The following is a 26,871-nucleotide window of genomic DNA, read 5'->3' on the forward strand; positions in this document are numbered from 1 at the left end:
TGCATACAAGAATAAGATAACCACGTGTCCTAGTGTGGCCTTAGATGTTCATCTGCCTGAAAACAGAAACTAACCAGATGACCTTGCAAGGTCACCAAGTGCTAGGAGTCAGGTTGGGATTGCCTATTTGTCATAGGGCAAGTGTGTATCTTCTTGGTTCACTGGAATAGAGGGACCACAGAGGAGGAAAACATGTTTCTGACAGAATAGCAGGGAAAGGTTGAAAACTAGAATGAATCCTTGAAATCCTTCCTACAGTAAGGGAATGAGTAAGCTATGGGTTACAATTACTCCTCCCTACCCCCTCCACACTGTAGTCCAGTCCCCTTGGTCAGTTCTGAAGGGTGGTATTGACCCTGGAGCTTACAATCAAATTCATTTGACATTTGAGTCTCTCCTAAGGGCCCAGTGTCCTCTTGGACTAACAGGTTCAGACAGGTAAGAGAAGAGATCTCAGAGCTCTCTGGAGGAGATGCTTCTGATGAATTCTGAAGTGTAGCCAGGGTCCAAACTGGTCGATCTGAGATGTCAGGGTGTGAGGTTAACAGGTCTATTAACCTGTTTGAAGCTCTCACAACATTCCTTAGGCAAAGCAATTGAATCCACAGACCTACAGATTTGACAGGGAAAATATACCAGTGCCTCCCCTGCCAAAAGGATAGCTGGAAATCCCAGGCTAACAGCCATGCCTGCTTCCTCTGGTCTGGGATGAGGCCTGCAGCCACCTTGTTCTCTGGGGCTGGGATACTTTTGATTTGTGGACTAGATGGGAGGGCAGTTAGTTGTTAACCATATTCAGAAAGCCAGTTCCAATGGTAGTTTCCTTAAGGATTTTGAATTTTTGGTAATGATTTCTCCTGTGCCCTTCCTGCCTGCCTTTGTTAATCTGACTAGCTAGCTAGCCATCAAACGCCCGTGTCTGCAGCCAAAGAGCAGCTGGGTTGATGTCCACAGCAAAGAGAATGTCGAATGGAGGGGCCATGCCTCCTATGTCAACTCTAGTTCTTGAGGGTTATTGCTTAACTCAAGTATTTTCACTGTAGCTCCTTGATAAAGAATTCAAGAATGAAGAGATTTGTGTGTGTGTGTGCGTGTGTGTGTGTGTGTGTGTGTGTGTGTGTGTGAGAGAGAGAGAGAGAGAGAGAGAGAGAGAGAGAGAGAGAGAGAGAGAGAGAGAAAATGCAAATAGACACTGATGAGTCAGGGTAACATCTTTTCTGTAAATAGATAAATAAGTTTAAGGCATCAACATAAAGTGTTCCAGCTAATAGATTTTTCTCCTCCGCAATGTGGGTTTACCCTTCATTCCAGTAACATAATGTTTACAAAAACCACAGCTGTGCTCAGTGGCTGACGGTTCACCCGCTTGGTCTTTCTAGCTACCTTCTATGCCTCAGAGCAGAGCAGGGACCACCTGGCAACACTTCCCTTAGATTCAAGGGTAGAGACCATAGAGACAGGAGCAGGGTAAAGGGGGGCTGTTGCTTCTGGGGAACTAGAAGACTCTTTCTTTAGAATTCAGTTTCTTGAAGAGCCCATTTCTGAGGACCTCCCGGGAGCCTTGAGCAGTAGCTGTGAGCTGATGTAAAGGTAGCAAGGGTGAGAAAGGTTGTCCTTTGTTAGGTAGGATCTTGGGGTCCTTTTTAACTAAGTAGCTGTGCTAAGTCGTAGATTCTGGGCTGACCCACAGCAGAACTTGTTCAACATCTCCTTCAGTCCTTCCCCACCTTGCCTGCTTCCTCCTGGGGCCAGAACCCGGCACAGGCATCTGTGTGGCCATGCGATGTGTATGCCAGCGTCACTGCATCCTTTGCCTCCATTTACCAGCTGCAGAGGATGTCCCGATCTGTGGCACTGTGAAGTCCCACAGTGGCAGTTAGCAGATGCAAGCCTGCATACTATGCTGTGAGTTTCCTCTAAAGGGAAGTAGTCTGTGTAGAGCTATGTAGGATCCCTCTACAGTGACGGCAGAAGCTATAGGAGCTGCAGGATGTGCTTTCCTGTCGTTCTTGAAATACTTTCTGAAAATCCATCTGGCTTTATTTGGAAGAAGTTAGTTCACATCCTTTACAGCTTTCTGGCAATTAGCAGAGATGGGCATTTTTTAAAAATTACCACTGGCCTCTAGAAACAAGGCTAAAAACTCTGATGTGGGTCCTGCCACTCTGCTGGTCACACTCGTCGGATCCCTGTCTAAGCTGGCAGAGCCCTAGCCTCCATCTGTCCCGTGCCGTGAACTGTGTGCTAACCCGGAAGCACTTGCTGACTTGCATTGCAGGCTACCCAGTCATTCTTCACTTAGGAGAAATGCAAAGGCAGCAATCCTCAAGGGGCCCGAAGTTGGCGTTTGTGGACATCTATATTAAGTATAACCCAGTAGGTAGAACAAAAGGTCTTAAAGTGGATGTTTTCAGTTTCATCAGCAGATGGTAAGTCACAGCTAGTTGCTGCCTGGCTCAGGACTCTTTCCTCAGAAAGAGTAAAAATAGCAGAGCTTATCTCCTACCAGTCTGCAGAGGAAGGCCAAGCCATTGCCTGGTATTAGCTTTGGCTTTAAACAGGAAGCCTTCCCTGTGCTGGGCATGGATCCAGGGTCAGTGTCCTGCGTGGGCCCATATGGTCCAGTCAGTCAGGAGTACAGTGTGACAGGAGGCATTTGCTCCCACGCCTCCCACCCACTCAGGCTTCAGGAGAGAAGCTGGTTTCATTGCTGTGATAGAAGTTAGGCAACCACAGGAAAGGTGAGAGCGACGCTCAGATAGTGCCAAATGCTTCATGGGAGGAAACCTCACGTACATAATTACCTAATATATCTTAGCTAGATGATAAAGGTAAATTTAGTCATAGCTAATGGCTGTCTTCATTCCTGGAGGCAAGGGGTACAGCCTGCTCTGTCTTAGGCACTGAAAGCCTGTCAATGCACTGCAAAGGTGACATGAACTCGGCCTTCCACTGGGGCTTGCAGGGACTCTTCTCCAGAGGCTGGTGGTGAATTAGCCTCTGGTGGCAAAGGCCGGCCTCCTGGAGATGCAGGGACTCAGGAATTGTCTTTTTCCTTAAACTGCGCAGCCAGAGAGTGGATTGTGATGCTTTCTGTAGGCCATTGTCGTGGTCATTGCAGAACAGGCTGAGCCGTAAGACAATGCTGTTTCACAGTGAACTTGCCTTATCTTGAGAAGAGTTTGAAAACTGACAAGAATATCATAAGGGGACCCAACAGGCCTGTCTTCTCGTTAGGCTTCTGGGTTTGTGGGCTGTGATTCTGAGAGCTGTCCAGCCCTCCTATCTCTCCCTCATAGCTCGTAGTTGTACCCCATGGTTGGGATCCTGGAGACCTCTGGGCTTACCTCAGCAGGCCCAACTTCATCCCTTCTCATTTCACGAAAACCCTTTTCTGATTCAGGTAGGGGAGGGGAGGAGTTAAAGGGCTCCTTTATACCCAAGGCATAGGTTTGACTATTCCACTATATTGCAAATATACCTCTGTTCCCAGGAGCTATTGAAGTGTACTGAATGCTGTGGAGAAAAGACTGTGAATTAAGGTAATGTTTTTCCTACGAGAAATGGAAGTTTATTTTTTATACCAGTGTTACTGAGCGATGAGTTGACTACTGAATTGTTGAAATGGAAAGGAGTTGCAGAGTTATAATGGAAGAAGAGCTGGGCAGCTGTCTAGTTTGATAGCCGCTGAGGCCCTTATGCGCGTCACTGTCCATGGCGGTGTGTGCCGTATGAGCATCACTCTGTGCGGTGTTCCAGCAGGAGATGAAGTCAGCTGGCCTGGGAAGGACGAGAGGGGGACAGTAACCTTGGGTGACGCTCTAGGACAGAGAGGGTAGGTGGTCCTCCAGTGACTGCTCCCTCTCGGTCGATGGAGAGGGAGAGGAAGGGGAGGTAGTGTTCTAACTGGCACTTTAATTCATTTTAGCGGCTGGAAGTTGGGTGATACTGTAAATTTAGGAAAGGAATAGGAACTTTCTGGTGCTATATAGAGAAATGAAGATGGGAAAAATAAAACTCTGCTTTCGTTGTTTAGAACTTATTCTAGAATTTCAGCATGGTGCGGTCTCTTAGAACCATGGTGATTTTAACTTCTGAAAGGTTTGCAACAGAGGATTTGCATTTGCAGCAGGTGCCTGCTTAGTCGGCTGAGTTTACTTTGGTTTGATAAATTGTGCATAGATGGAACTGCAAAGCTAAAAGCCCATAAAGAGCAAATGTGTCTAATTGACATTGTATCTGGGTAAATTAAGCAGAGATAATGATGAGCCTTGGGTTTGCTGTGCCCACATCAGCCATTAGTAGTGGGGGATTCTGTGCTCCTGAACTGCCAGTGTGACTGACTCCCAGGGTTTAGGACAAGGGTAAACAAAACTAACTTCCTTTATTTACCCAAAACTTTTTGGTTAAATTTTGTGTAAGTCTGGAATATAATCATTTTTGAAAAAGAAATAGTTAGAGGTAGTTGTAACCAAGGAAATACGTTTTCCTAGTTTTGTTGTTGTTGTTAATATAGTGTCCCTGTTGCCTTAAATGTAAAAACTTATTTTGAGTAGGAACCCCAGCGTAAGAGTTACAGCAATAAGAGAACCCGAATCTATTTTTGTTTCATGTCTTTACCTCATATGATAAAGTCAGAGGGATAATTGGTAAGTTTTGCTCTGGGTACTACTGCAGACCAGTGTATCCTCTCTCTGTGTCTTTAATGGTGTATTATTTACAGACCAGAAGGAAGCTGGGCTCAACCGCGAGACTAAGTGTAAATGTTTCTTGAATTGATTCTTTCCGTGGTACAAGGTAACACCTGTGTATATCATATCTGTATATATCTGAACCAAGTTATGTGCAGAGGTTGATAATAACTATATTTACAAAAAAACAAACAACCCAATTTTTACAATTAAAATTCACATTTTAACATGAGCCCATGTGCTGTGATCCTTCACCATGCAGTTTTTGGTAGGAAGGAATGATGGTGGCCCAGCCTGTGAGCAGAGCCCAAGGGATGAGGACAGACACTGGGGAGCCAATCTTTAGTCTCAAGGTAATGGAAACTAAAGTCAAGAAACTGGGACTGTGTACCCTTAACCCCCGCAGGAAACTTCTAGACTCTAGAAAGAAGCTAGATGCACAGATGCACATGTGTATCTATAGGTGAGGTCATTTAAACCACTGTGGAGTGAACTATTAACCCTGGTTGCAAGGCTAGGTTTCTGTTTTCTAGTGGGGGGATTGTAACCAATAGTGCCTACGCCTTTGGGGTATCATAAGAACTGATGCTGGTATAATGTCAGTTGTGTGTATAAAGGCCTGGAGGTGACCCCCATGATCTCCTTTGCATAGCTGAGCAAATTTATATACCTGTTAAATGTGGGCATTCTATGGATGGACAATCCAATGAAACCCAAGTCCTTAGAGGAAACTGACTAAAGAAGACAAAATTAAAGCACGTTTATATTTACAGGTGAGTGAAATTCATAATGTAAGCCCAATTTCCTTCTCTAACTAAGCACTGGTTATTGTTAGAACGCACAGCTACACAGTGTTTTAAGAACTAACGCTGGATTCACTACTCGTCTTACACGCAGTTACAGAAACACAGACTCTTTTCTTTCCTTGTGCCGTGGCAGCCCCCTTCCCTCCCCAGCTGGCATGGGTAAGTGATTATACTGATCCTCAGACCCCTCTGTTTGCTTTGAAGCGGAACGTTTACCACCATAGCACACAGAACTGCATAGGCAAGCCTTGCTTTTTGTGATCTTCAATCTTGGGCTTTTTGTAGGTGCTGTCGATCTACTCAATTCATGCACGCTGGGATAGGTATGTTTCTTTACATTTAAATTTGATCTTCCTGAAATTCTTGCTGCTAAAGGTATCGCTTTCACCACGACAAAGGCTCAATCCAACTGACTACAGTACAGGCCTTCTAGAGTTCAAGGACTTCTGGCACGAGTGAAGGAAATGCTCATGCTAAGATTAAAAGTAAATGGTAGCGACTCCTTAGAAAGGCAGGTGTTTTCAGTTCTCAGCTTGCAACAGACAAAAGGAGGATCATTATTAACTTAATGCAGTAGTATGCTTTCCTCCCCACTAATTTCAAAGCCATTTAAAAATATTATAATTCTTATTCTCATTTACTTTCTGGTCTCAAAAATAATAAAAAAATGAAAAAGGAATATCACTGATATTGGATATCCTTGTCTCACCAGAAATAATATTTATATTGGGAATAAGAACATTCTAATAACATACTTTTTAATTATCAAAATTATGTATTTAAAACACTATTTCTTCTATTACCAATAATTGTTAAAACATTTGTTCTGTAATAACTTAGTACTTACTTAGACTTATATTTTTTACTGGTGAAAAGCAAATGATAAAGATTGCCATACATTAAAAATAAACTATGATAAGAATCCTTTGCTGACAGTGGTATAGAGATATACCCAAGGGAGAAAAATTTTTTTGAAATTTTCAAATAGTGAAGAGTTAGTTTATTAGTTTATTATTATTTTTAGTTAATTAATTAATTTACTCTACATCCCTGTCACAGCACCCTCCCTCCCTCCCTGGTCCTATAAATGAGGGGTGCATTTTAAAATACACTGTATATATGTTTAAAAGAATGATGTAACAATTTTTATTTTTAAATAACGTATATACACAACACTAGAAAGTACATTAACAACTGTTTAGCTTCCCATGAAAAATGATAGGTGTCAACATGAATATGTGATTTTTAAAAAATATATATATAATACATTTGGGAAAATCAGAAGTTTATGAAGTAGTTTTAAAGCACTTTCTCCAGGGATGGTTGATGCCCCTGGGGAAGCAGCCTGTAAAATGAAGAACCCTGCCCTCCTGCCAGCCCCAAGGCAGTTAGCTTCCAACATGCGCCTCAGTTGTACACATGCAAACTAACAATGAAGGAGCGCTAGTTTGTTTTTTACAACATTTTACAATACGATAGCCATGGCTGAAGAGGGAACAACTTCACATTTGCTTCCAGACTGAGACAAGCAAGCAAAGCAGAGTGCTCATGAAGGGGCAGCACCCATGAGAGCCAGAACGGGAGAGGCACCTGAAGGTGGCAGCTGCTTTCCTTGGATGCCCTAGGACAGTCAGAGAATTGGGACAGATTCCACTCTCCACTGTGGGCCAGTTACAGAATTCCAGCCCTTTCCAACTCACTGAATGCAAGAACATCCTTGAACCAGCCTGAGACAGCTGCTGGGTAGGAGGGATCAACTACCACAACACAGGGAACACAAGGATGAACAGAATGCTAAGCACTGGGCGACAGGGCATAGGCTTTAGGGAGCACTATAGGAAGGGTCTGGGGTACTTGGCATGAAAATCCCTTGGGATCCTGTGACACTCTGGGGATGGATGAAACACATTCATCCGCTTGTGGTCCCACTGGAGGCTTGAGGGTGCAGCCTGGGAATGCCCTCTGTGCTGCCAGCTCACTGGGATGTGCTCTGCAGCATTTGCGCTCTCTTCCTGGGATCACAGAAGAACTGCAGTTTCCTGGGCAGTAGTTTGACCTCCACAGGCATGGCTTCATACTCCTCGCTGTCAATGCTGAAAGAGCCTTCGGTTCCCTAGAGAGAGGAGAGTTCTGAGCACACCTGTGACCTCACCGCAGGAAAAAGCATCTCTGCTGAGGGCACACATCCTAACAAAATCTCCCAGTACTGACTGGTTCTGGAAACAACTCTATTTCCACTCCAAGAAGAGAGATTTTTCCTTTTTAAAATTACTATCTCAAACACTTTGGAGCATACATAAATAAGGTTTAAATTTTTAAATACTTATGAAAAGGCAGGAGCCCTTCCCTGTTATATGAAATTGTCAAGGAACTAACATAACAAATAAGGAAGGAGATCCGTTAGGGGAAGACCGATAGCATGGGATTATAATCCTTCCAAGCTAAAAGCAAAAAAGACAGCTAGTTCTCAGGGAGCTGTTGTGTCCACCGACTCATTTTCATTATTCCCAAGACTTCCTGAGCTTCAAGCTTGGATGTGTCAACACAGGGTCACTTCAGACTCTACAGAGTCCTGCCAGAAGTCGTTTATTTGAGCTTTTGTCCACGAGATTATGGTGGCAGTGCAAGGACAGCAGCAACACAGCCAGAGCTCTTCAGAGGCCTGGGTGAATCAAAGCAACTTCAGTTCAGCTACCTCCACTTACTGTTCCGACTTAACAAAGGTTGTTATTCTAAGCATGGCAGTATATCGCATACTGTACAGGAAAAAATAAAATTCACTATTCACCAGCTAGAAAATTCTTCCACTAATAGAAACATCCTTTTCATTATTGGCATGAAAAAACAAAGGTCAGGGGGCCTAAGGATCTCTTTGAGGGAGAACCCTGGCTTAGAGACTCAAAGGCCTCAGAGGCCTGCTCCAAATCAGCACCTTAGAAGCTTTTGCCTTTCTTTTTTGGTCTCCTTTAACTCAGACCTGATTTCGAGTTTGTCAAACAGAAGGTACCTAAATGGCAGTCAGTTAACATGGAAGAAAGAGGAAGAAAATGGAGTGACAGACTAACGCAAACAGGTGAGCCTGCCTTACCTCAGGAAGAACCAGAGAGCAGTGGCTGGCTTGGAGACACTCAGTACCAGCCGCACGCAGGCCAGGGTCTCTCACCTTCTTACTTCTATTAGTAAAAGAAAAGACTAGGTCAGAACCTTTGATAGCAACTACATTAGGCCTCAGAAAAGCCCAGCTCTCCCCTATGAGGGCAAGTAAGAGAGGCTATGGAGACCAGGGCTCAGTGACTACTTGTCCCTATGATTCTTGCCCAGTGTTGTGGTATGTTCTAGATTGAGAAAACTGACTCCATAAAGCTGGGATGAAATTTCTCTCAATTGTTCTTTATTTTTTAAATGGTACTATAGCTATCTAGTTCTTAAGCTGTTCATCTCCATCTCAAATTTAAAATTAGGATGTAATTCAGTCCTTTGAGGAAAGCATCAAGTTTCTGTTACTTGGTTCTTTATTAAGGACAAAGTAGTTTTATTCTAGTTTAGGGTAGATAATTTTATACCTATAAAGAGTCTTGGCTATTTTCTGATGATTCTCCATATGTAACAGCCTACCTAGCACATTAACCTTGGAGTAAAGCAGTCACACATAAACATGCATGTCCTCAGTGCCCTTGTACCCCATTTGGCTAGTTACGGTAAATACAAAAAGAGGGAAAGAGACAGAGGCAAGAGTCTAAGGCCAGCTTGAGTGACTTGGGGAGTTAAGTTAAGCTTGGACTATAAGAGACCCTGTTAAGCTTGGACTATAAGAGACCCTGTCTAAAAAGAAAAAAGTCCATTATCTCTTTTTATTTGGAAACAGCAATTCTTTCATGTATGAAATTGTCCTCAGTTTCAAAAGCAGCTTCACCATGTTCTATTTAGACATTCAATGATCACATGATTTACACAAATTTATTTCCCTCAAGAATGAAAGGCAAACTTGGTAAGAATGCTGAACATAAAGCTATTTCATTTAAGAGACACAGTGGGTTTTTGTTTTGGGTGTCAGTTTTGTAAAGGAGATTTGAATATGGCTGTTCCCACTAGCTAGACTCACTTAAGATATGGCTTTTTCCTTCTTCCCTTTATTATACAGCTAGAGCAATCAACGACTGCAGAAGGAACCATTCAGTATCTGAAAAATTGGTATCAAAGGTAAGAACAACGCAGACTAATGAAAGCCATTCTGCTGCCTACGCTGGACTAGATAATGACGCAGCCATGGAGACACAGCTGTTGCAGCAGCAATGTCCAACCCCTGAGTGGGCACGAGAGGGAGCACTAGGACAAAGCAAAGACAGTGAGCAGACTTCTGGTTGGCATGGGAACACACAGCTCCTTAGCTACTCTGAAGATGTCTGGAGGGTTTACAGCCAATGAAGTTCCAGCCAACGCAGGATTTAACAAATCCGGCAGAACTCGGAAGAATCCACTGTATTAGAAAAAGGGAAGCCTGGGAAATGTCCAGGTATTCAGTGTCCTTTCAAGTTTGCCCTTGGTGTTTTAGGAACAGGAAGACAAGGTGAATGGCACGCATGGTACAAGATGCTGGGCCGTGCCGCTCAATGTCAAAGGCCTCCTTGATGCTGAGAAGCAGTCCTGGGCGGTAGACGTGATGGTACCTTCCGTTTTACAGATGGGAAAGGATTCAGACAAGTCAGTGACTTAAGTTAGAGTCCCAAAGCCAGCAAGGAGGCAATCAAGCTCTTGGACTGAAACTAGAGTCCTTAACTCTGCCTGAAACACTGAATTCTTCAACTTCAATTGGAAGGCAGACTGTTAAATTCTGTTCTCCCCAAAATGAGCAGAGAAGGCCAAAGTACACAGGTACCCGGCATGCCAGCTCTGTTATAAAAAAAGGCCAGAATTCCCAGACAGGCAAGGCCTTTGCCAGGTCCTCATCTTAAGTAGACAGCCTTCTCTGGACTGAAAGGTTTGAGGGCACAATTTATTTGATGAGCCCCATTTCCTACAGACCAGGCACTTACCCTATGGTTATGAAATCTCCTTTGCTGACAGTGTCAGGCTCAATGCAAATGTTCATAAAGTCCTCTTTGCTCTAGAAAGATGAAGAATATGAATGTTAAGACTTGGAAATTGGGTTAATGCACCTGTTACCCACAGGTGTCTGTCTTCTTTAAAATGCTCAAAATGCAAACATGATATGCAACCAGAGCAGAAAGCAGCAGCCTATTTATTCCCTAAAAATGGTTATAAAACACGGTTCTATCCATACAAAGCTCTGGAAGACTGACCTACAAGGAAGTGCTTTGGAAAGGATCGTGATTCCTGTGCCCCTCCTCAGTTTGCTACTAGTCATTAGCGAGTAACACAAGCCTCGCTTTCATGAAGCAATCCCCACACTTCTGTGTGGCCTTCTCGGGGGAGTTGAAAACATGTATGCCCAGGAAAACATTCACAAGCCGCTGAGAGCCGTTGCCTGCGTTTCAGAGGTACAACCGAAGCACAGCTGGATCTCAACTAGGAAGTACAAAGCAGTGACCGCTCGGGGTTCACTACCTACCGAGTGCTAGCCACATCCCGTCAGCCTCAGAATGTTTGGGTTACACCATTGAGCAGAACACAGAAAGAGTTTTGCCCACAAAGACCCTACATGTCACTGTGGGAAGTGCAGGGAGAAAACAATAGTAAAGCAGTGTGTTACTCTGCACAGTGGAAGCAGGTATACTAGAAGCACATCAGAATATACTACAAAACGTCAGGAACAGACGATGAGCCTGACATGGCACAAATGGCAGCACCATTTTTAAAAAAGATTTATTTTCTGTGTGTGCATGTTTTGCCTGCATGTATCTGCATGCACTAAATGCATTCAGGATATCCATGGAGGTCAGAAGAGGGTGCTGGATCCTGGGGAACTAGAGGTGGATGGTTGTGAGCTGCTGCGTGGGCGCTGGGCCCTCTGAAAGAGGGCTCATATACCACGGAGCCATCTCCCCAGTCCCAGGGGCAAATATTTTAAAGAGAGGCCAGATGAGAAGGTGACCCTCATTAGGGGAAGCCATTTTCAGGTTTTAGCGAGTAGCCCTGGAGGGCTGATTAACATCAGGATCCTGTTTGCATTGTTGGTTAAAAGTTAATATAAAAACCTACTCAAACTCTTATCATTCTCAGAGTTCCTAGCTCAGTAGGCCTGTTATAAAGCTCAAGAATTTATATTTCAAACGATGTCCTGGTGATCTGATGCTGCCAATCTAAAGACCATACTTTGAAAACCACTATTCTAGGGACACGCCATCCATACAAAGGGAAGTAACTACATGGTAGAGACATTCAGGCGGAGGGCATCCCTGAAATATACAGACAACAGTGAAGAAATCCATATGCCTAGAGTAGACTGAGTGGCAGGGGCAGGAAAAACATGAAGGTGGAGGGGGGAAGAGAGCATCTTGATGGGTAGGGCTCTGTAGACCACTTTAAGGAATGTCTTCTAGGCTGAGTGAGATGCAGAGGCAGTGGAGGGCTCCAAGGAGGGAAATGTTCTGGTTTGTTTGTAATAGGGCCACTCTGCCTGCTGTGCTAAGAATCAAGATGAGTCTGACTGCAGAGGTAGGCAGTGAGCCAGGAAAGAATATTATGGAGAATGAGCAGGAGCAGCGAAGGTTCAGAAGATGCCAGGACAAGGAAATGATGGGACATGGCCTTGAAAGTGGCACAGAGGAGCAGGGAAACTATCTACCAGCCAGGCCTAACACACAGAAGATACAGGGAAAGAAGCTGGCATATTTAGACTTGCAGCAGGCAGCAAAGCCATGCTCCAGTGAGAATAGACACCAACATGTCTTTCTTAAGGACCAGAGAGAGTTCTCCAGAGTCTCTATGATGGCCACTAGATTCTGTGTACTATGTAAAAGCTACCTTGCAGCACTTATGTATTGGTGTGTTCGCATTCCAGTAAAATGGAACAGCATTCTAGCTTGAAGGCAGCTGGCCAGTTGGGCCTGTGGCTATCCTGTGGTTATAGTCTGTTGACATCTTTCTTGAGCTTTATTTGGAGGCACAGTTGGGTTACTTGGAAATGGTGACTCTGCAGGTTAGTCTCCAGATTTTGCTTAAAGAAATAGCCTGGAATCAGACTAGTTTTGTCCCATTATGGTAGAAATGTGTTTTTAAGGATCAACACCTGAAGCCTGCCTGACAACAGTGTTCACCTTTACCTGGTGGAAACACACTTGTTGGTCCTGTGGTGTGATTGAATCTTCCAGGACTAAGCCGGTTTCTTGGGAGGAGTTCTTTCTTCAACTCGGTTGACTTCTCATATTTATATATCAGTGAAAAATACAGATGAAGGCCCAGAGATCCTGGCTCTCTCTTCAGGGCACCTTTCTTTTACATTGCCCTGCAATTCTCATTGGCCGGATGCCCCCTGAGTTCTCAAAGATGCCTTCCCAAGGAGACCTTGCACTCCTGGTAAGCCCATACCCACGCTGTGGCCTCCCCCTAGCAGGAGGCAGGGATAGGCTTACCTTATCTGTGGCCTTCTCTCTGGGATCCCTGTCCTATGCTACTTGAGTCTTGCCAGCAGTTATTTCAGATTTTGTTCAGGTTTAAGGTATGAAGGCAAAGCCACTGCTTGTTCTATATCTTGGCCAATAGTCTCATATCCATTCAAAAATCAACTCATATTGGCAGAGGATAAGAACCTTATTGTCTTAATGGATGGTGCAAAGATACTTAATAGAATTTAATGTCCAGGATATTTAAAGTTAATAAAATTCTTGGCAAACCTAGTAAAGTTTTCTTTATGAGAAACTTTCTTATATAATAAAAGGAATCCAAAAAATTCTATCAAATTCAGTGTTACTTCTGTCCAGCACCACTGAAGTCCTCATAGGGCAGTGAGGAAAGACAAAGGATTATAAAGTGTTTAAAAGGAAGAAATGAAACTGGCACTGTTGATAATAGCAAAATCTATAGCAAATCTAAAAAAACCCATAGGCAAACATAACTTATAAGAATTTAATTAGGATGCTGATTCAGCATAACACACACAAAAATCAATTGCATGTCTGTCTCTCTCTTCAGTTAGTTAGAGATGACGTTTTAAGAGATTATATTGATAACAAGCATAAAAAGTAAGATAACCAGGAGTACACCCAGCAATAGACACATACTATAGAGAAAACCATAAAACTTCATTGAGAGCTACTGAAGGCCTCAGTCAATGAAAGGATACATCACACTGACCTGCCAGAAAGGTCAATACTATAGAAATGCCATTTCTCCTCAAATTGATCTATGTGAACAATGCAACCTTATAAAACTATGAGGAGCCTAATAAACATTCTAAAGTATTTATAGAAGGCATTGGGCTGAGGCAGTGGCTCAGGACATAAGCATGCTTGCTGCTCTTTCAGAGGAGCTGAGTTCAGTTCCTAGCACCCACACTGGGTGGCTCATCACCTGTCTGGTCTCTAGGGGAAAGATGGTGCTTCAGTAAACTGGCCTGAACAACTGGCTACTGGAATGAGTAAAATTGGAGCCTTTATCTGCACCATTCACAGAGCTCATTTTAGGGGCAGTTTTTCTTTTTGGAATAAAAATGAAAAGAACCGTTTCATGAAAATCATTTAAAATTGGTTTTTCAGTCAGCAATATATGATAAGCATCTTGCGACATTAGTAAATATGAAGATGATGTATTACTTTAAATAAAAGCATCAATATCCATTTAATCAATCTATTTAGTATGCTTTGCTATTAAAGAATAAACATGCTTATTTAAGAGATTAAATTTCTGACATTCCATAATCCTAAAGCTGTTTTAATGAGAAGTAAACATTTCAAGCTACTACGTGACAGCCACAGTGTCTGAATATATTATTGTATTTGCTTTTGCAAAGTGGTGAGGGAAAAAGGAAAAGCAGTGACAGTGCTCCACTAACGACAAGAAGTAGTGTCACAGACCTTTGTAATTAGCACAAAGATAAGAGCTCATCTAGAGCTGCCATCACATGCTCAGTGAGCTCAATGCATTCACAGATTCCGTCATCAGAGAAAAGAACAATGGCAAAAGAACATGAGCAAAATGTTGGCGGTACATTGTTCCTAAAGACCAAGAATAAAGAAAACGTGTAATAGAAATTTTATCTTCTTTTCAAAGATCCCTCTGCACAGAGGACTTTTCAACCTCATCCATTTATGGCGCGGTTTCAGAATTCTGTGTTAAGTAAGGGAAGACTATGAACACTAAGCATTCACCTGCTGCCGCCCATAAACTAAACATGTACACTTGCCAGGGCAAGGGGTATGCATGGGTTCTAGGAACCTTATATACACGGCCAAAAATAGAGTCTTATAACTTACAGTCTCGTGAAGGATAAGAGACGGCTCAGTTCCCGAGCACAGCACCTCTGAGGGCTAGTGTGCTGTGCAACACATGGTGATCCAGTAGTTACTATGTCAATTGGTGTTTCTTTGAACACTTTTCGTTACCCTTAATATAAAATGCAGTTTAATGTTATCGCATAGACACACATGGTGTAAATCTAAGGATAATATAATTAATTTATGTAAGATTCTTAGGACAATGACTCCCATGTAATAAACTCAGCAAATATGAGTTATTTTTCCTAGGATGTTTCCCTTTGTGCATTTTCTATTTTTAGCCTTTAGCACATTATTTAATATTGTTTCTGTTCACTCCTTATTGATTTATATGAGGAGTCTGTGATAAGGAAAGCTAATAAGTGTGGCCTGCCACATTCTAATATTCTCCCCAACTGTCACTCAGAAGTTTATCTTTTAAATAAGTAGATGAATGCATCAATATAAAATTTGCCTTAGGTGTCATGCTTAGAAAACCTTTTGTACTTTCCAAGTTTATACTGATAATCATGTAAATTACTTAAATACTTAAATAGTTTTATTATTTAAATTTACTTCTGTGTTTCTTGTTTGGTTGTTTGGTTGGTTTTTCAAAACAGGGTTTCTCTGTGTAGCCTTGGCTGTCCTGGACTCTCTTTGTAGACCAGACTGGCCTCCAACCCACAGAGATCCACCTGCCTCTGCCTCCCCAAGTGCTGGGATTACAGGCATGCGCCACAACATCCGGCTTTTAAATGCAGTTCTTTAATTCAGCTGGAATTATTTCAGAAGGTAGGGAGGGCTGTGCTTGCAAATTCTTTACAAGAGACACATATTACTTGTTTAAGTAGAAAACAAATCAATACTCTGAAGAGTAAAGGAAGGATAGCCTTCCCACTTCACTGCAGCTCCATCCACCAGTTTTCTGATTGGCAAATGGACTACTGTGGTTTTCATAAAAGCTGAACTATTATAATAACTAGCCCACAGTAAGAACAACTTATACTGGCACTGTTGTTAATGTAAATAACTAAATTTTTTCCTTTTCAGTATGCTTTTTCCAAAACTGGCCAGATAGCAAACATCTAAGGCTTTGAGGTGACATAGTCTCTGTCACAACTACTCCGCCCCCTCTGCTGTGGTGCAAGGGCAGCTATAGGAGAAATACAGTGTTGTAACACAGGATTGTTACACGTGGATTGTTATATACGGATTGTGAAATGTGACTTTTTCACATGTCTCACATACCACAAAATATCATTCTTTTGACTTTCCATCATTTAATATTAGAAAGTCAATTCTTTACTTATAGGGAACATAAAATCAGCTGACAGTCGGTTTGGTTTATTTCACTTCTTGTGTTTTCTTGTTGCTTTAGTGCACTGACTACAGCAGCACTAGCCAATAGAATTTTCTACACTGATGGAAATTTTCATATCTGCATGCTTAGTATAGTAGCTATAAGCTACATATAGCTATGGAGCACTTAAAATATGGCTACCATGGCTGAGAAACTGCATTTTAAACTGTATTTTAATCCTGTGTAACTTAAATTTAAATAGCCACATAAGATTAATAGCTTTAGGCAGTGCATATCTATAGACTGTATCCAAATTAAATCATATATGTAAGGCCACATGTGGCACACTGGCCTGTGATTCTACTATTTAGGCGGCTGAAGCAGCAAGATTTGAGGCTAGCCTGTACCACATACCAAGACCCTGTCTCACCAGAACCAAACAAACCCCTGTAGAGATGTGGTTCTCCTAGGAAATCTGAGTTTATGTATTTAATATAGTTATAAAAATAATGCATGTTTACTCAAGTGAAAGTTCAACTGTTTTCTAGCTTTTCACCCAAGTATGAGCAAAACATTTATTCAGAGATCCTTGAGCTCTTGTGCCCAGTGCACTCAAGCTGACATTTCTGAAAGGCACACTCTATCTCCCTTCACTAGATCCTTTCCTCTCTATGCCCACAGAGCTAAACACAAAAACAGTGAAGTAGTGCAAGAAAAGTACCTGTCACCCGCCATCCCCTCCCCCTGCACACCAAATTCATTTTTCTTTTTTTAAGAGTATACTTACCATCAGGTCAAGTTGGCTGTTTCGAGTTGTGATAGACAGTTCAATGGTGGACAGTTGTTTATCGTTCCAGACTGCTGGGGTCACGTCTTGGGAGAAGGCTGTGGAAATCCATCAGACATGGGTCAATGTTTCTCATCACACCCCTCACATACTCACACCCCCCCACACACACACCCACGCAGGGGACGGGGGAGCAGGCAGACAGCTGAGCTGCTGGTGGCTTTGCCTGGCTTTCTCAGCCCTAAAAGCACCTTCACTGAAAGCAGCACAATAGCACAAACATCAGTGACAAAGAGTGCAGAGAAACTGCGGTGCCCATTCACAAGACATTGAGCCTGCCCTGATGGCGTCCAGAAATCTGAATTCAGCAAGGCTAGAACGGCTCCACCCGCTCCATCTCTAGAACTGGTTCTGGGTGTCTGCTCCAGGGCATTTTAAGATTGAGCAGGGTTTGTAAGTCACAGTCACCACATCGCTCACCATCCTGTGGCTGTGCCCAGAATGAGGCAAGCCTGCGCAATATTCTCCTGTACAGAGAAGGGCGGGGAGGGGTCTCTTCTGGCTCACTGGGAGGTCTCTCTGTAGGTCCCGTGTAAGAGATGGAGGCCTGATGCATCTGAGGCCACTCCTGTTAATGAAGAAGAAAGCAGCTTTCATTGTGTACACGTAAGTCCTAACTGAGGGCTATGTGCTGCAAAGGGCAGAATTCTAGCAAGCTACCTGTCTCTTCAGTGGGCAAAATTTTCTCTGCTTTGGAATTAGGAAGCCTTCAAGCTTCTCTTTCCTTTAAAAACCTTGCTTTAAACGCCAAGAATACAGAGCCTGTGGTCTCTATTACTTCCCCTAACAGAAAACAGAAAAACAAATTGAACTGACAACTACTGCTCACATTTACTTATCCAAACAACAGAAATCAATATGAATGAGCAGAGTGGTCCCATAATAAAGCACCCTCAGTTTATCGATGGCACGCAAAAACCTAATGAAATCAGTCACATCCAACACCCACGTCACTGCTGGGATCATACTCCATGAGAAGGACAGAATGTTCTGGCTATGACTCAATTCAAATCCAGCCTCAGGCCTCTTCACTGCCTCAAAGCCCATCATTCTCACACTAGATATTTTTATAATATGTTTTAGTCTATCATCATTATCAATGTTTGCATGTGTCTATGTTTGTGAGGGGGAGGGAGGGAGGGAGCCCTAAATCAGGGCTCAACATTTATTGAGGAGGAAACCCATACTCCTGCTGAGTATAGAGAGAAAGCAGAGGAGCCTATCAGTGACATTACAAACCCACAGGCTATGTGACAGCACAAATTCTCTTGACGTTTAGGGTTAAGTATTCTGTGCCACCTCTACCTCCATCCACCTGCTTCACTTTCAGAAGATCAACTGTTTTCAAAGCGTATGAGGTCCATCGGGGAGAAGGTCCTCAATCTCTCCAGCGTCACTGTCATCGGCACTGAACTGCTACTTCTGTCCTGTCTAGTGAAAAGGGAAGCCCTTCCTCTGTGCAGGGAGAACCCGGGATACCATTCTTCTGTGTCTGACTTTAACCCACTCAGTCATCTTCTCAGTCTCCTTTCTAGTCACTTCCCGCTCCTCCCTTCTCCTGCTTGGGGACATATAAAGACACACACATTTGCTCATTTAAAAACCATTGCCCTATTGCCCTCCTGTCTCTCTCAGCTTTTACCTTTCCTATCTTCTCCTCTTCAAGGTTGTTTCCTGAAGATGAAACAGTCTGCCCTTGCTGTCTGCATCTCTCCCTCCCTCCCTCCCCACCCTCTCTTTCTCCTTTTTGTTTGTTTTGTTTTTAGACACAGAGTTTCTCTGTGTAGTCCTAGCTGTTCTGGAGCTCACTCTGTCCTCAAACTCAGATTCGCCTGCTTCTGCCTCCTGAGAGTTGAGAATAAAGGTGTGTGCCACTCACCTGCTAAGTGTCTCCATTTTTTTCTGTTTATTTTATTTGTTCGTTCATTCATTCACTCACTTTACTGTACTGTAGCCCCCTTCTTCCTCTCCTCCCGTCCCACTCTCGTACCCCACCTTCTCCTATACCCCTCCCCTTCTCCTCAGAAAAGGGAAGGCTCCATTGTCTCTCTGTTTCTTATATTTATTTATCTTTCTTTGTTATAATGTAATCCTCTTTGGAGCATGACAAACCTTTGGCAGCTACCAAGCTCAGAGGACAGTCTCCTGTTTTTATTTAGACTCTTGCTGTTGCTTCTTAAAGCTAGTAATTTTTTCTCTCTCTTGAAATTCCTTTTCTATTGGCTGCTATGCCGGGTCTCTCTTTTGGCTTTTCTCTTAGTACAGTCATATTATTTTCCCCAATTTTCTAAATGTTTGCAGTCCTTTGTGCTACTCCTAGCCATCTGTTCTGAATAGCACCTTTACAAATCCATAGTCTCAAAAGCAGTCATGTCCTTACAGAATGGAAACAGATCTCTTCAACCTAGAGCCTCTGGGTTCCAGATAGAATCACAGCTGTATCGACACCTATTTGTATAGATAGGCTACACTCACCACACTGAAATTCCATCTTCCTCCACAAACTTGGCTTACCCTAATACTATTAACATTAATTTAAAAAAATTAAATTACACAACTCTAGTCCTCAGACTAGCTATCTGGCAATCTAATATTCTTCCAGCATCTGAGACTGCACTCCAGTGGTGCTTTGATCCATCTGCCTTTAGCAACCCTCGTCTGCAGCTCAACACTCTTTCCCCACCGTCTTTGCCTATAGCTCTGAATGCCCAACTCCTTGTGCATGTTGAGGCCAAACAACGTTTCCACAATGCAGATCTGTGTACTTGGATACCCGCCATAGCCAGCCCTGACCTTCCAGATCCATCTGCACACTCTACTGCACCAGCCTAAATTAATGACTATGGTCTATCACACTGACTCCACACAGCCCATTTCTCTATCCTAAATGCCCTTATCTGGTTCTGTGTAGTTCCAAATTTAGGATAAATGCCGTTGTGAAGCTTCCTGACCCCCAGTCAAGTTCAGGAGGCCCTCCTCTGCCCCTGTCTTGCCCACTGCATTTCTCTCCTGCCGTCTCTCAGGCCGCTGATCCACTGCACTGCTCTCTGGCACATGATTGCTTCCTGAGGCCAGAAAGCCTGTGCAGTTTGTGCTCTGTCTGCCAAGCACACAGCAATAAGCACCCAATGAACACTGGGTTTATAGGATCTAGAAAGCCATCATTTAAACGTAGAGCTACGGTTTCTTCCCAGAGTGTTATATATCACTAGTGAAACTGTTCTCTTTAACTGTAATACTTTTTACTAATCACTTTGCCTTAGGAGTAGAAAAAGCTTGCCTTTTCTATTTGATTGTTAAAATTATGTCTGTTTGCTCAAAGTATTTTTACTGACTTTTTTCCATTTTATTTTTTTAATCCAATTGAAATTTCTTAGGTTAAGAGAGCTACATTTTATGTAGTTTTATAATTATAAGAATACCAGATAACTCTAACTATTAATAGTACAGCCTTGTTTTTCACAACCAATTTTCAGATTAGCCAACCACATTGTGACTACACTGCTTTGAACTAAATGAAAGATGAACACAGCCTATAGCTCATCTATTGAGTGACTTTCTGTTTGCTTTTTCATTAGTATGAGCTTATTGAGCTTTTTTCTATGCCCCCTTCCTCTCTCATTAGTAATCAGACCCAGGGCTTTATAAAAATGCTTTGTCACTGTGCTATGCTACAACCTCAGTCCTTATTACTTTTTACTGTATTTTATAGAAAGGGCACTGCCCAGCAGAACCTTGTGATGAGGGAAATGTTCTGTACCAGTACTGTCCAATACAGTAAATACTATACTTACATAATCTGAACATGGTTCACAACCTACTAATAATATATACAAGCCTATCTAATTTAACTATAATCCAAGACAAATCTTCAGTCCATTACCAGGTCCTAATATAGATACACATATTCATGATTAGACATTTGCTCACTCTGTTCAAGGCTTGTCTGGCAAGGATGGGTGAATGAATAGCAAAGGCAAATATCCAAGACAAATCAAACATGAGTTTGGCCATGGAGAGAATGAGGTCAGATGATAGATAGATAGATAGATAGATAGATAGATAGACAGACAGACAGACAGACAGATGTGAGGACTGCTTGATAGATAAAATAGTCTGTCAAAACAAGAGTGTTTTCTGTAATTACATAAATCAAATGCCCCCATTTTAATGTTTGATCATGTGAAATGGCTCTGTAGCAAAGAATATCTCAAATATGTACATTACAGAGATTCATTAAATTAGCATAGGTTAAGTTCTATACTGTAAATTGCATTTACCTGAAGAGTGCTGAAAAAGTGGGCTGCTTTGATTTTCAGTGGACCAAGATACCAATACCTAAGAAAAACCAAGACAAAAAGATGAAAAGAGCTACCAATGTTCTAGACACCATCCAAAACAATCAATTCATCAGTATTGTGCCTCTCCTAAGATTGGTTACTCCGGAGCCTTAAAGATTGTGGCATAACACAACAGTAATATACTTTTAACCTAAATTTTAGTGCCACATCTAACAAAATGCAATTAGATAGTAAAAAGATTCTTGTGGTTAATAAGAGATGTATAGCCTAAGTCTCTCTGACCCCTAAGTTTACAAGTGTTGTTATGATACAGACTCTCACCCATAGTATAGGTTGAGTATACAGTCAAAAAAGCCACAAAGAGGGAGTAATAAAGCCATATAGAGATAATGTATTACAGATGCTGCATGGTCTAATGTGTTATAAGATATAGACCCGGATCCTGTACTCTATGGTTCATCTCATACAATGCACACACATCAAAAAACCAGAATATATTCACATTACTCATGATATATGGCTCTAATATGGCAAGTGTTAAGTCTCAGAGTAAAAATTTATTACATATTGCTAAGCACATAAAAACTACTAGAGAGAAAGATACCTAGTTGCAAGTAGAAAGTGATGTGGATGCCACTCCTTAGACTTATCTCTCATACCAACCATGCTCCTGATTGGTTTGTGTCAGAATGCCTTTATTTAACTCCTATTACATGTTTGGAGAAAGATGTACAGAGTATGAACATACAGAAGAACAGTATAAAATTCCTACCTTTAGACTCTGTTTTGAGAAGATAATGGCTCCCAAATAATCATAAATTATAAGTGACTACATGTGTTGTGGTAGGAACTGATCACTATTGGTGAGAAAGGTCAAGAAGGGAAAAACAACAAAAACAGTAGAGTGTCCATGCTGTGACATAAAACACATAAGGTTAAAGCACAGGTGTAGCGCAGAAAATGACTGGGAGTGGGTTAAATCTAGACACATGGAAGAGGGAGAAAAAATCAGTTTAGGCAAGAAGAGGTATAAAGCCAGAGAACAGGTGAGGATTAAAATGAAGACAGAGAAGCACCTATCAGGGATGACGGCCTACTTCCCACAGTAAGGAGGTTGGATACTGCCAGTGTGGTGGCATTCCTCGTTACCATTCAGGCTAACACTGTGATGAGATTGATGAGGGCCTTGGAGGTTTAATACTTTATGGTGATTTTAAATCCTTTATAGTTTTCTCCTTGTCCTAGTTAGCCAGGTGGTTTATTCCTGAAGTGTCAGCAGTTCCTTGTACTTTTACCAGTAGTAAATTTTGACACTATGCTTGTAGTCATCCTATGGCTGGCAAGGGGATCTTTCTTATTTCACACCAAAAGTGACTCAGTGGTCAGTCCTAGCCAAGGTATCACACAGCCAGCTGCAGACTCTGAAAGGCACTGTTCAGAAGCCAGTCAGAATATGGACCAGGTATCTGAGCTACCCTAAGGCAGGTGGCATGAGCGAGTGCTGAACCTTTCGTCAGCACACTGCGAAAGGCAGTTTGCTCAGAGCAGACTTTCTCAGAGAAAGCGAAACAATTGCTCTCGGTGAGTTATGGGAATTCGAGATGACAGATCAAACACAAGGTAATTTGTGGAATCAACATAAGCATGGCACACTTGCAAAAAGAAAGGTGTGGAGCCCGGAAGCCCATGGTGTGGGAGGAGATACAGCAGTACTCCTCTACTGGCATTTCTCTGTCAGAATGTCACTACCAGGGATAATGCAGTGATGCTGAGAAATTTCTGTGAAGAAAGTTTGGCAGTCTGGACATGAGCTGCAAGAGGTTTCTTGATGAGAGAGCTATACATGAGATCAATCATAGCCCAGATAACTAAAACTGTAAGCCCTGGCCTGTAGGAAAGAGGAGGACACCTCTACACATCTACTAGAAATGAGATGCACCTTGCATGGTGTCCCCTTCAGTCCGGCCTCAGGAAGCCACCCCACACTACATCTCCACATCTCTTTCCTAGTCAGAAGTTTCATTCCACTCAAGTCTCTAAAACTAAGTCTATTCCCATGAAAGCCAGCAGCTTCCCAGTTGATACGTCCCAAGCCCATTCCTCCTGTCGGCAAAGCCAGACACCCATCTTTCTCCTGTAAGGAAGCAGCCCATTGTCTTTCCACCTGTGCGCTTTTAAAAACACGGTACCCGGCCTTCTGACCAACTAGGACTACAAGGGTCCCCGAGGCTGAGGCCCAGGCAGCACCTTGGGATCTAGCTAAGCATGCTGCTGCCTGAGAAGCAATGCCAGTGTCCCCTCCTAGGTAGCTTGACCCTAACTAAATGTGTCTGAAGATAGAGACATACCCTTCTCTTTATGGAACCTTCCCTGTCCTTTCTGCCTACAGAATTCAGACTTTTACCTGGCTGCTCCTATTTCATTATCAATACTTAAATCAATTCCCAGGCTGGGAAGACCATCGTATTTTGGAAGCTCAAAAGCGAGGATGCAACAAAACTTTTAAAGAATCGTCAACCATCACCACAGTAATCCTTTACTTGCTAACTTTGACGCCAGCATCTCGGAAGGATCCCCACCGGAGGCCAGTCATTGCATACACAGGTTGTTCTTTTTCACCCTGGAAGTTAAATACAATTGATTTAGTTTTGTGGATACAGGAAATTCACATGTACCTAGAAAATGTTCATGGCCTACTTCTCATCAAACCGAGTATTTTATATGTAAGTTCACATACTAAAGCAATGAGCCCTATGAATACGTGGTGCGAGTGATCGAATGATCCACACTTTAAAACTAATGTAATCTTACGTATTAGTTTTCTTAAATCTGCTGGTAAGGGAACATATTAGCTGCAGTTCTGAGCAGCTAACTTCCAATAAATACAGGGCACCCCTACATCCTAAGAAGAGGTACCGTACTACAAGACTCCATAGAGGAGGTTGCTGAAAAGACAGAAGGACCAAGTTGGATTCTCCCACCCCATCACTTCTCTGCCATGGCTTATATAAGCCAAGATTAAGACCTGGACCAGGTGTGCTTTGGAGAAAGCACATTGCATCTTGTGCTCATTGGATCAAGAGCTCCTTCAATCCCAGCATCAGCATTACTCCCATTCTACTATGTCAAAGCCAAGCAAGAGATTTGTACGAGAATCATACACGGAGACACTGACCTCTCTCTCATTCCTTTGCTGTGTTGTTGCTCAGGCAGTAGACTGGTTTCCCTACTCTCCAGATCATACAAGCAATGGGGAGAAGAAACCAGAGTGAGAGAGCAGAGCAAGCAAAGAGGTGCTAGTGAGGGAACCAGCTGACAGGCACAGCAAGGACATGTTTGTCTCTGGGTGCCAAGTAGAGAGTACTTCATCTAAGAGTTGTGGGCTGGGGGCTCAAGCACTCAAGTAGGAAGCGGCTGTAGAGAGTACTTAGCCTGAGGATGAAAAGAGTTAAAAGAAATGAAGCTAAAATAGATTCAACAAACAATGTCATGGGGACATATACAAAGAAATTCATATGAGCCCACAAGAGTCCTAGGAGTGAGGCATAGCAACCAACAGGGAGATATAACACTACCAGTTAAGCAAAAAGAGTTTCTAGGTATCAACAGGAGAGAAGCTATAAACAATATGATGAGAGGGCAGTAGAACCAAAATATATATTTCAAAGATATTGCTAAGAGGACTAATGACTACATTTATAGAAGATGAAAGAAGAAGCCATTAATGTGGCATTTGAACAGAGGCCCAAATCAGTACATGTACAATCCAGACAAGGCCCAAGGGACAAGATTAAAGACCTTAAATGAATGACCTTGGCTTTTATTCAGGGAAGAGACACTCCTGAGGGCTTTGAACAGAAAAGTGAGGTGCTCTAACTTGTGATCACACACTGGCTGTTGGAAACAGACCACAGGGAGGCAAGGGTACAAGGCAAGGTCATAGTCAGAGGGCTCTAAAGTAAGATAAAGGCTACCAAAGTGGGAACAAGAGAGTGAAGAAAAGATGCTGCCCTTTGGATATGTTTTAAAGATGGAACCAACGTTTTTTCTTGCCTATGTACCAGTGTATATATGTATATGTGTATGTGTGTATATGTGTGTGTGTGTGTGTGTGTGTGTGTGTGTGTGTGATATAAAGAAATACATCTTCACTTCCTCACCAAATTGAAAGTTCAAATGAGATGTGTGCAAGCTAAACATGGTACTGTTAGAGTTTATGATTTCTTGTACTTTTGGACAGACTTCAGTGCATGTAAACAAGTTTGTGGTATACTTGGAAGGAAAGACTGGCATCAAGCGTTGTCTATAATATTTTGGTATCAAGCTTTGTCTGTAGAGATTTTCTCCTACTGAGATTTTTCTCCACATTTTGAAAGCAATTTTCAGAAATAAGGAGAAGGAAGGGGAAAAATCAATTAAATTAATCCGGTTCCTCAGAAACTAGGGTAGAAGCTACTGTTCAACATTTTCTAAGAATTGATTAAAATTTTTCTACTTCCTGGGCTGTGTCATTAATATACAGAGATTATAAAAAATCTGGCATCAACTTACAAAATAGTATATGAGAGAAGGGGTTGAGACAAAAGACATTTAAGTACAAGCACAACAAGAATTTCTAGTTACATTCAATTTACTCTGCAATATATTACCTCTAACATACATAATAAAAACTAAATCACTAAATTATTAAATATATCTCCTGGCTCACCTCCTTTGGTAATATTTTACAACAATATCTTTATGTATAAAAATCTCTACTAGTTATCTTTTAACCACAGTCCTTCTGCTTTGTACAAATAACTTATCTGTATTACATACTAAAAGATCAATTGCAATTCATATTATGATTAATGATATCATGATGAAAAGTCTAGACACACTGCATAAAGAAAAATAAAAGGAAACTTCACTGTAAACTTGTAAGCTCACCAATTATAAAAATGTACTAGCAAACTGCATACAGGTTAAATGTCCATGCCTGAACGGCATAAAGCCAGAAATGTTAACCATTTTGGGGTTTCTCAAATTTTGGAATATTTGCAAAAACTACTGAGCATTCTTAACCCCAAATCAAAACTGTGGGATCTCAAATGTTCTAAAATTTCCAGTTCAAGAGCATTTGGCATCCAGATTTTTAGATCAGAGATGCTCAACCAATGTAACAGCAACTTTCAGGGTTAGAGTTGGGATCATCACAGTATAGAGCCTTAAAACTTTTATAAAATGACAAAATGAGTTAACAGCGAATGCTCATCCAGAGTAGAGCTGGTACATCTAAAGGTCAGATGTGAGCAAACACACAGGGCTCACCACTGCAGGGTGACTTAACTCTGCAACTCTGCTTTTTGTGACATTAGCCCTCCCACTTTAACTTAGATAAAGAAGGAATACTTGTTTAACTCCTATCCAAGTAAGCTTGTCATTTTTTAATATTTTAAAAGGATGTTAACCAAATTTAAAAATTGCTAATGAACCATTTCTCTCTTGTCCCCCTTTTTATTTTGAAAAACAATGTAAAGGCAAGAGCTTAAATAGTACAATGAACATTACATAGG

At 42.1% G+C, this 26,871-nt stretch overlaps 1 protein-coding gene across 1 annotated transcript in view; it reads right to left on the minus strand.

Moving 5' to 3' along the window:
- Positions 1–6,952: 6,952 nt before the first annotated feature.
- Positions 6,953–26,871, minus strand: part of Agk (acylglycerol kinase) — a 75,685-nt gene continuing 55,766 nt past the window's right edge. Inside the window, exons 9-15 of the mRNA XM_051151668.1 lie at positions 23,857–23,936; positions 21,296–21,353; positions 17,436–17,583; positions 16,956–17,053; positions 10,531–10,601; positions 8,586–8,670; positions 6,953–7,610 (exon numbers count right to left, since the gene is read on the minus strand). Of these exons, the coding sequence (XP_051007625.1) occupies positions 7,473–7,610; positions 8,586–8,670; positions 10,531–10,601; positions 16,956–17,053; positions 17,436–17,583; positions 21,296–21,353; positions 23,857–23,936 (678 nt within the window). The 3' untranslated portion in view covers positions 6,953–7,472. The remainder of the gene's footprint in view (positions 7,611–8,585; positions 8,671–10,530; positions 10,602–16,955; positions 17,054–17,435; positions 17,584–21,295; positions 21,354–23,856; positions 23,937–26,871) is intronic.

This window comes from Acomys russatus, chromosome 10, assembly GCF_903995435.1.
Source record: "Acomys russatus chromosome 10, mAcoRus1.1, whole genome shotgun sequence".
Taxonomy (NCBI): domain Eukaryota; kingdom Metazoa; phylum Chordata; class Mammalia; order Rodentia; family Muridae; genus Acomys; species Acomys russatus.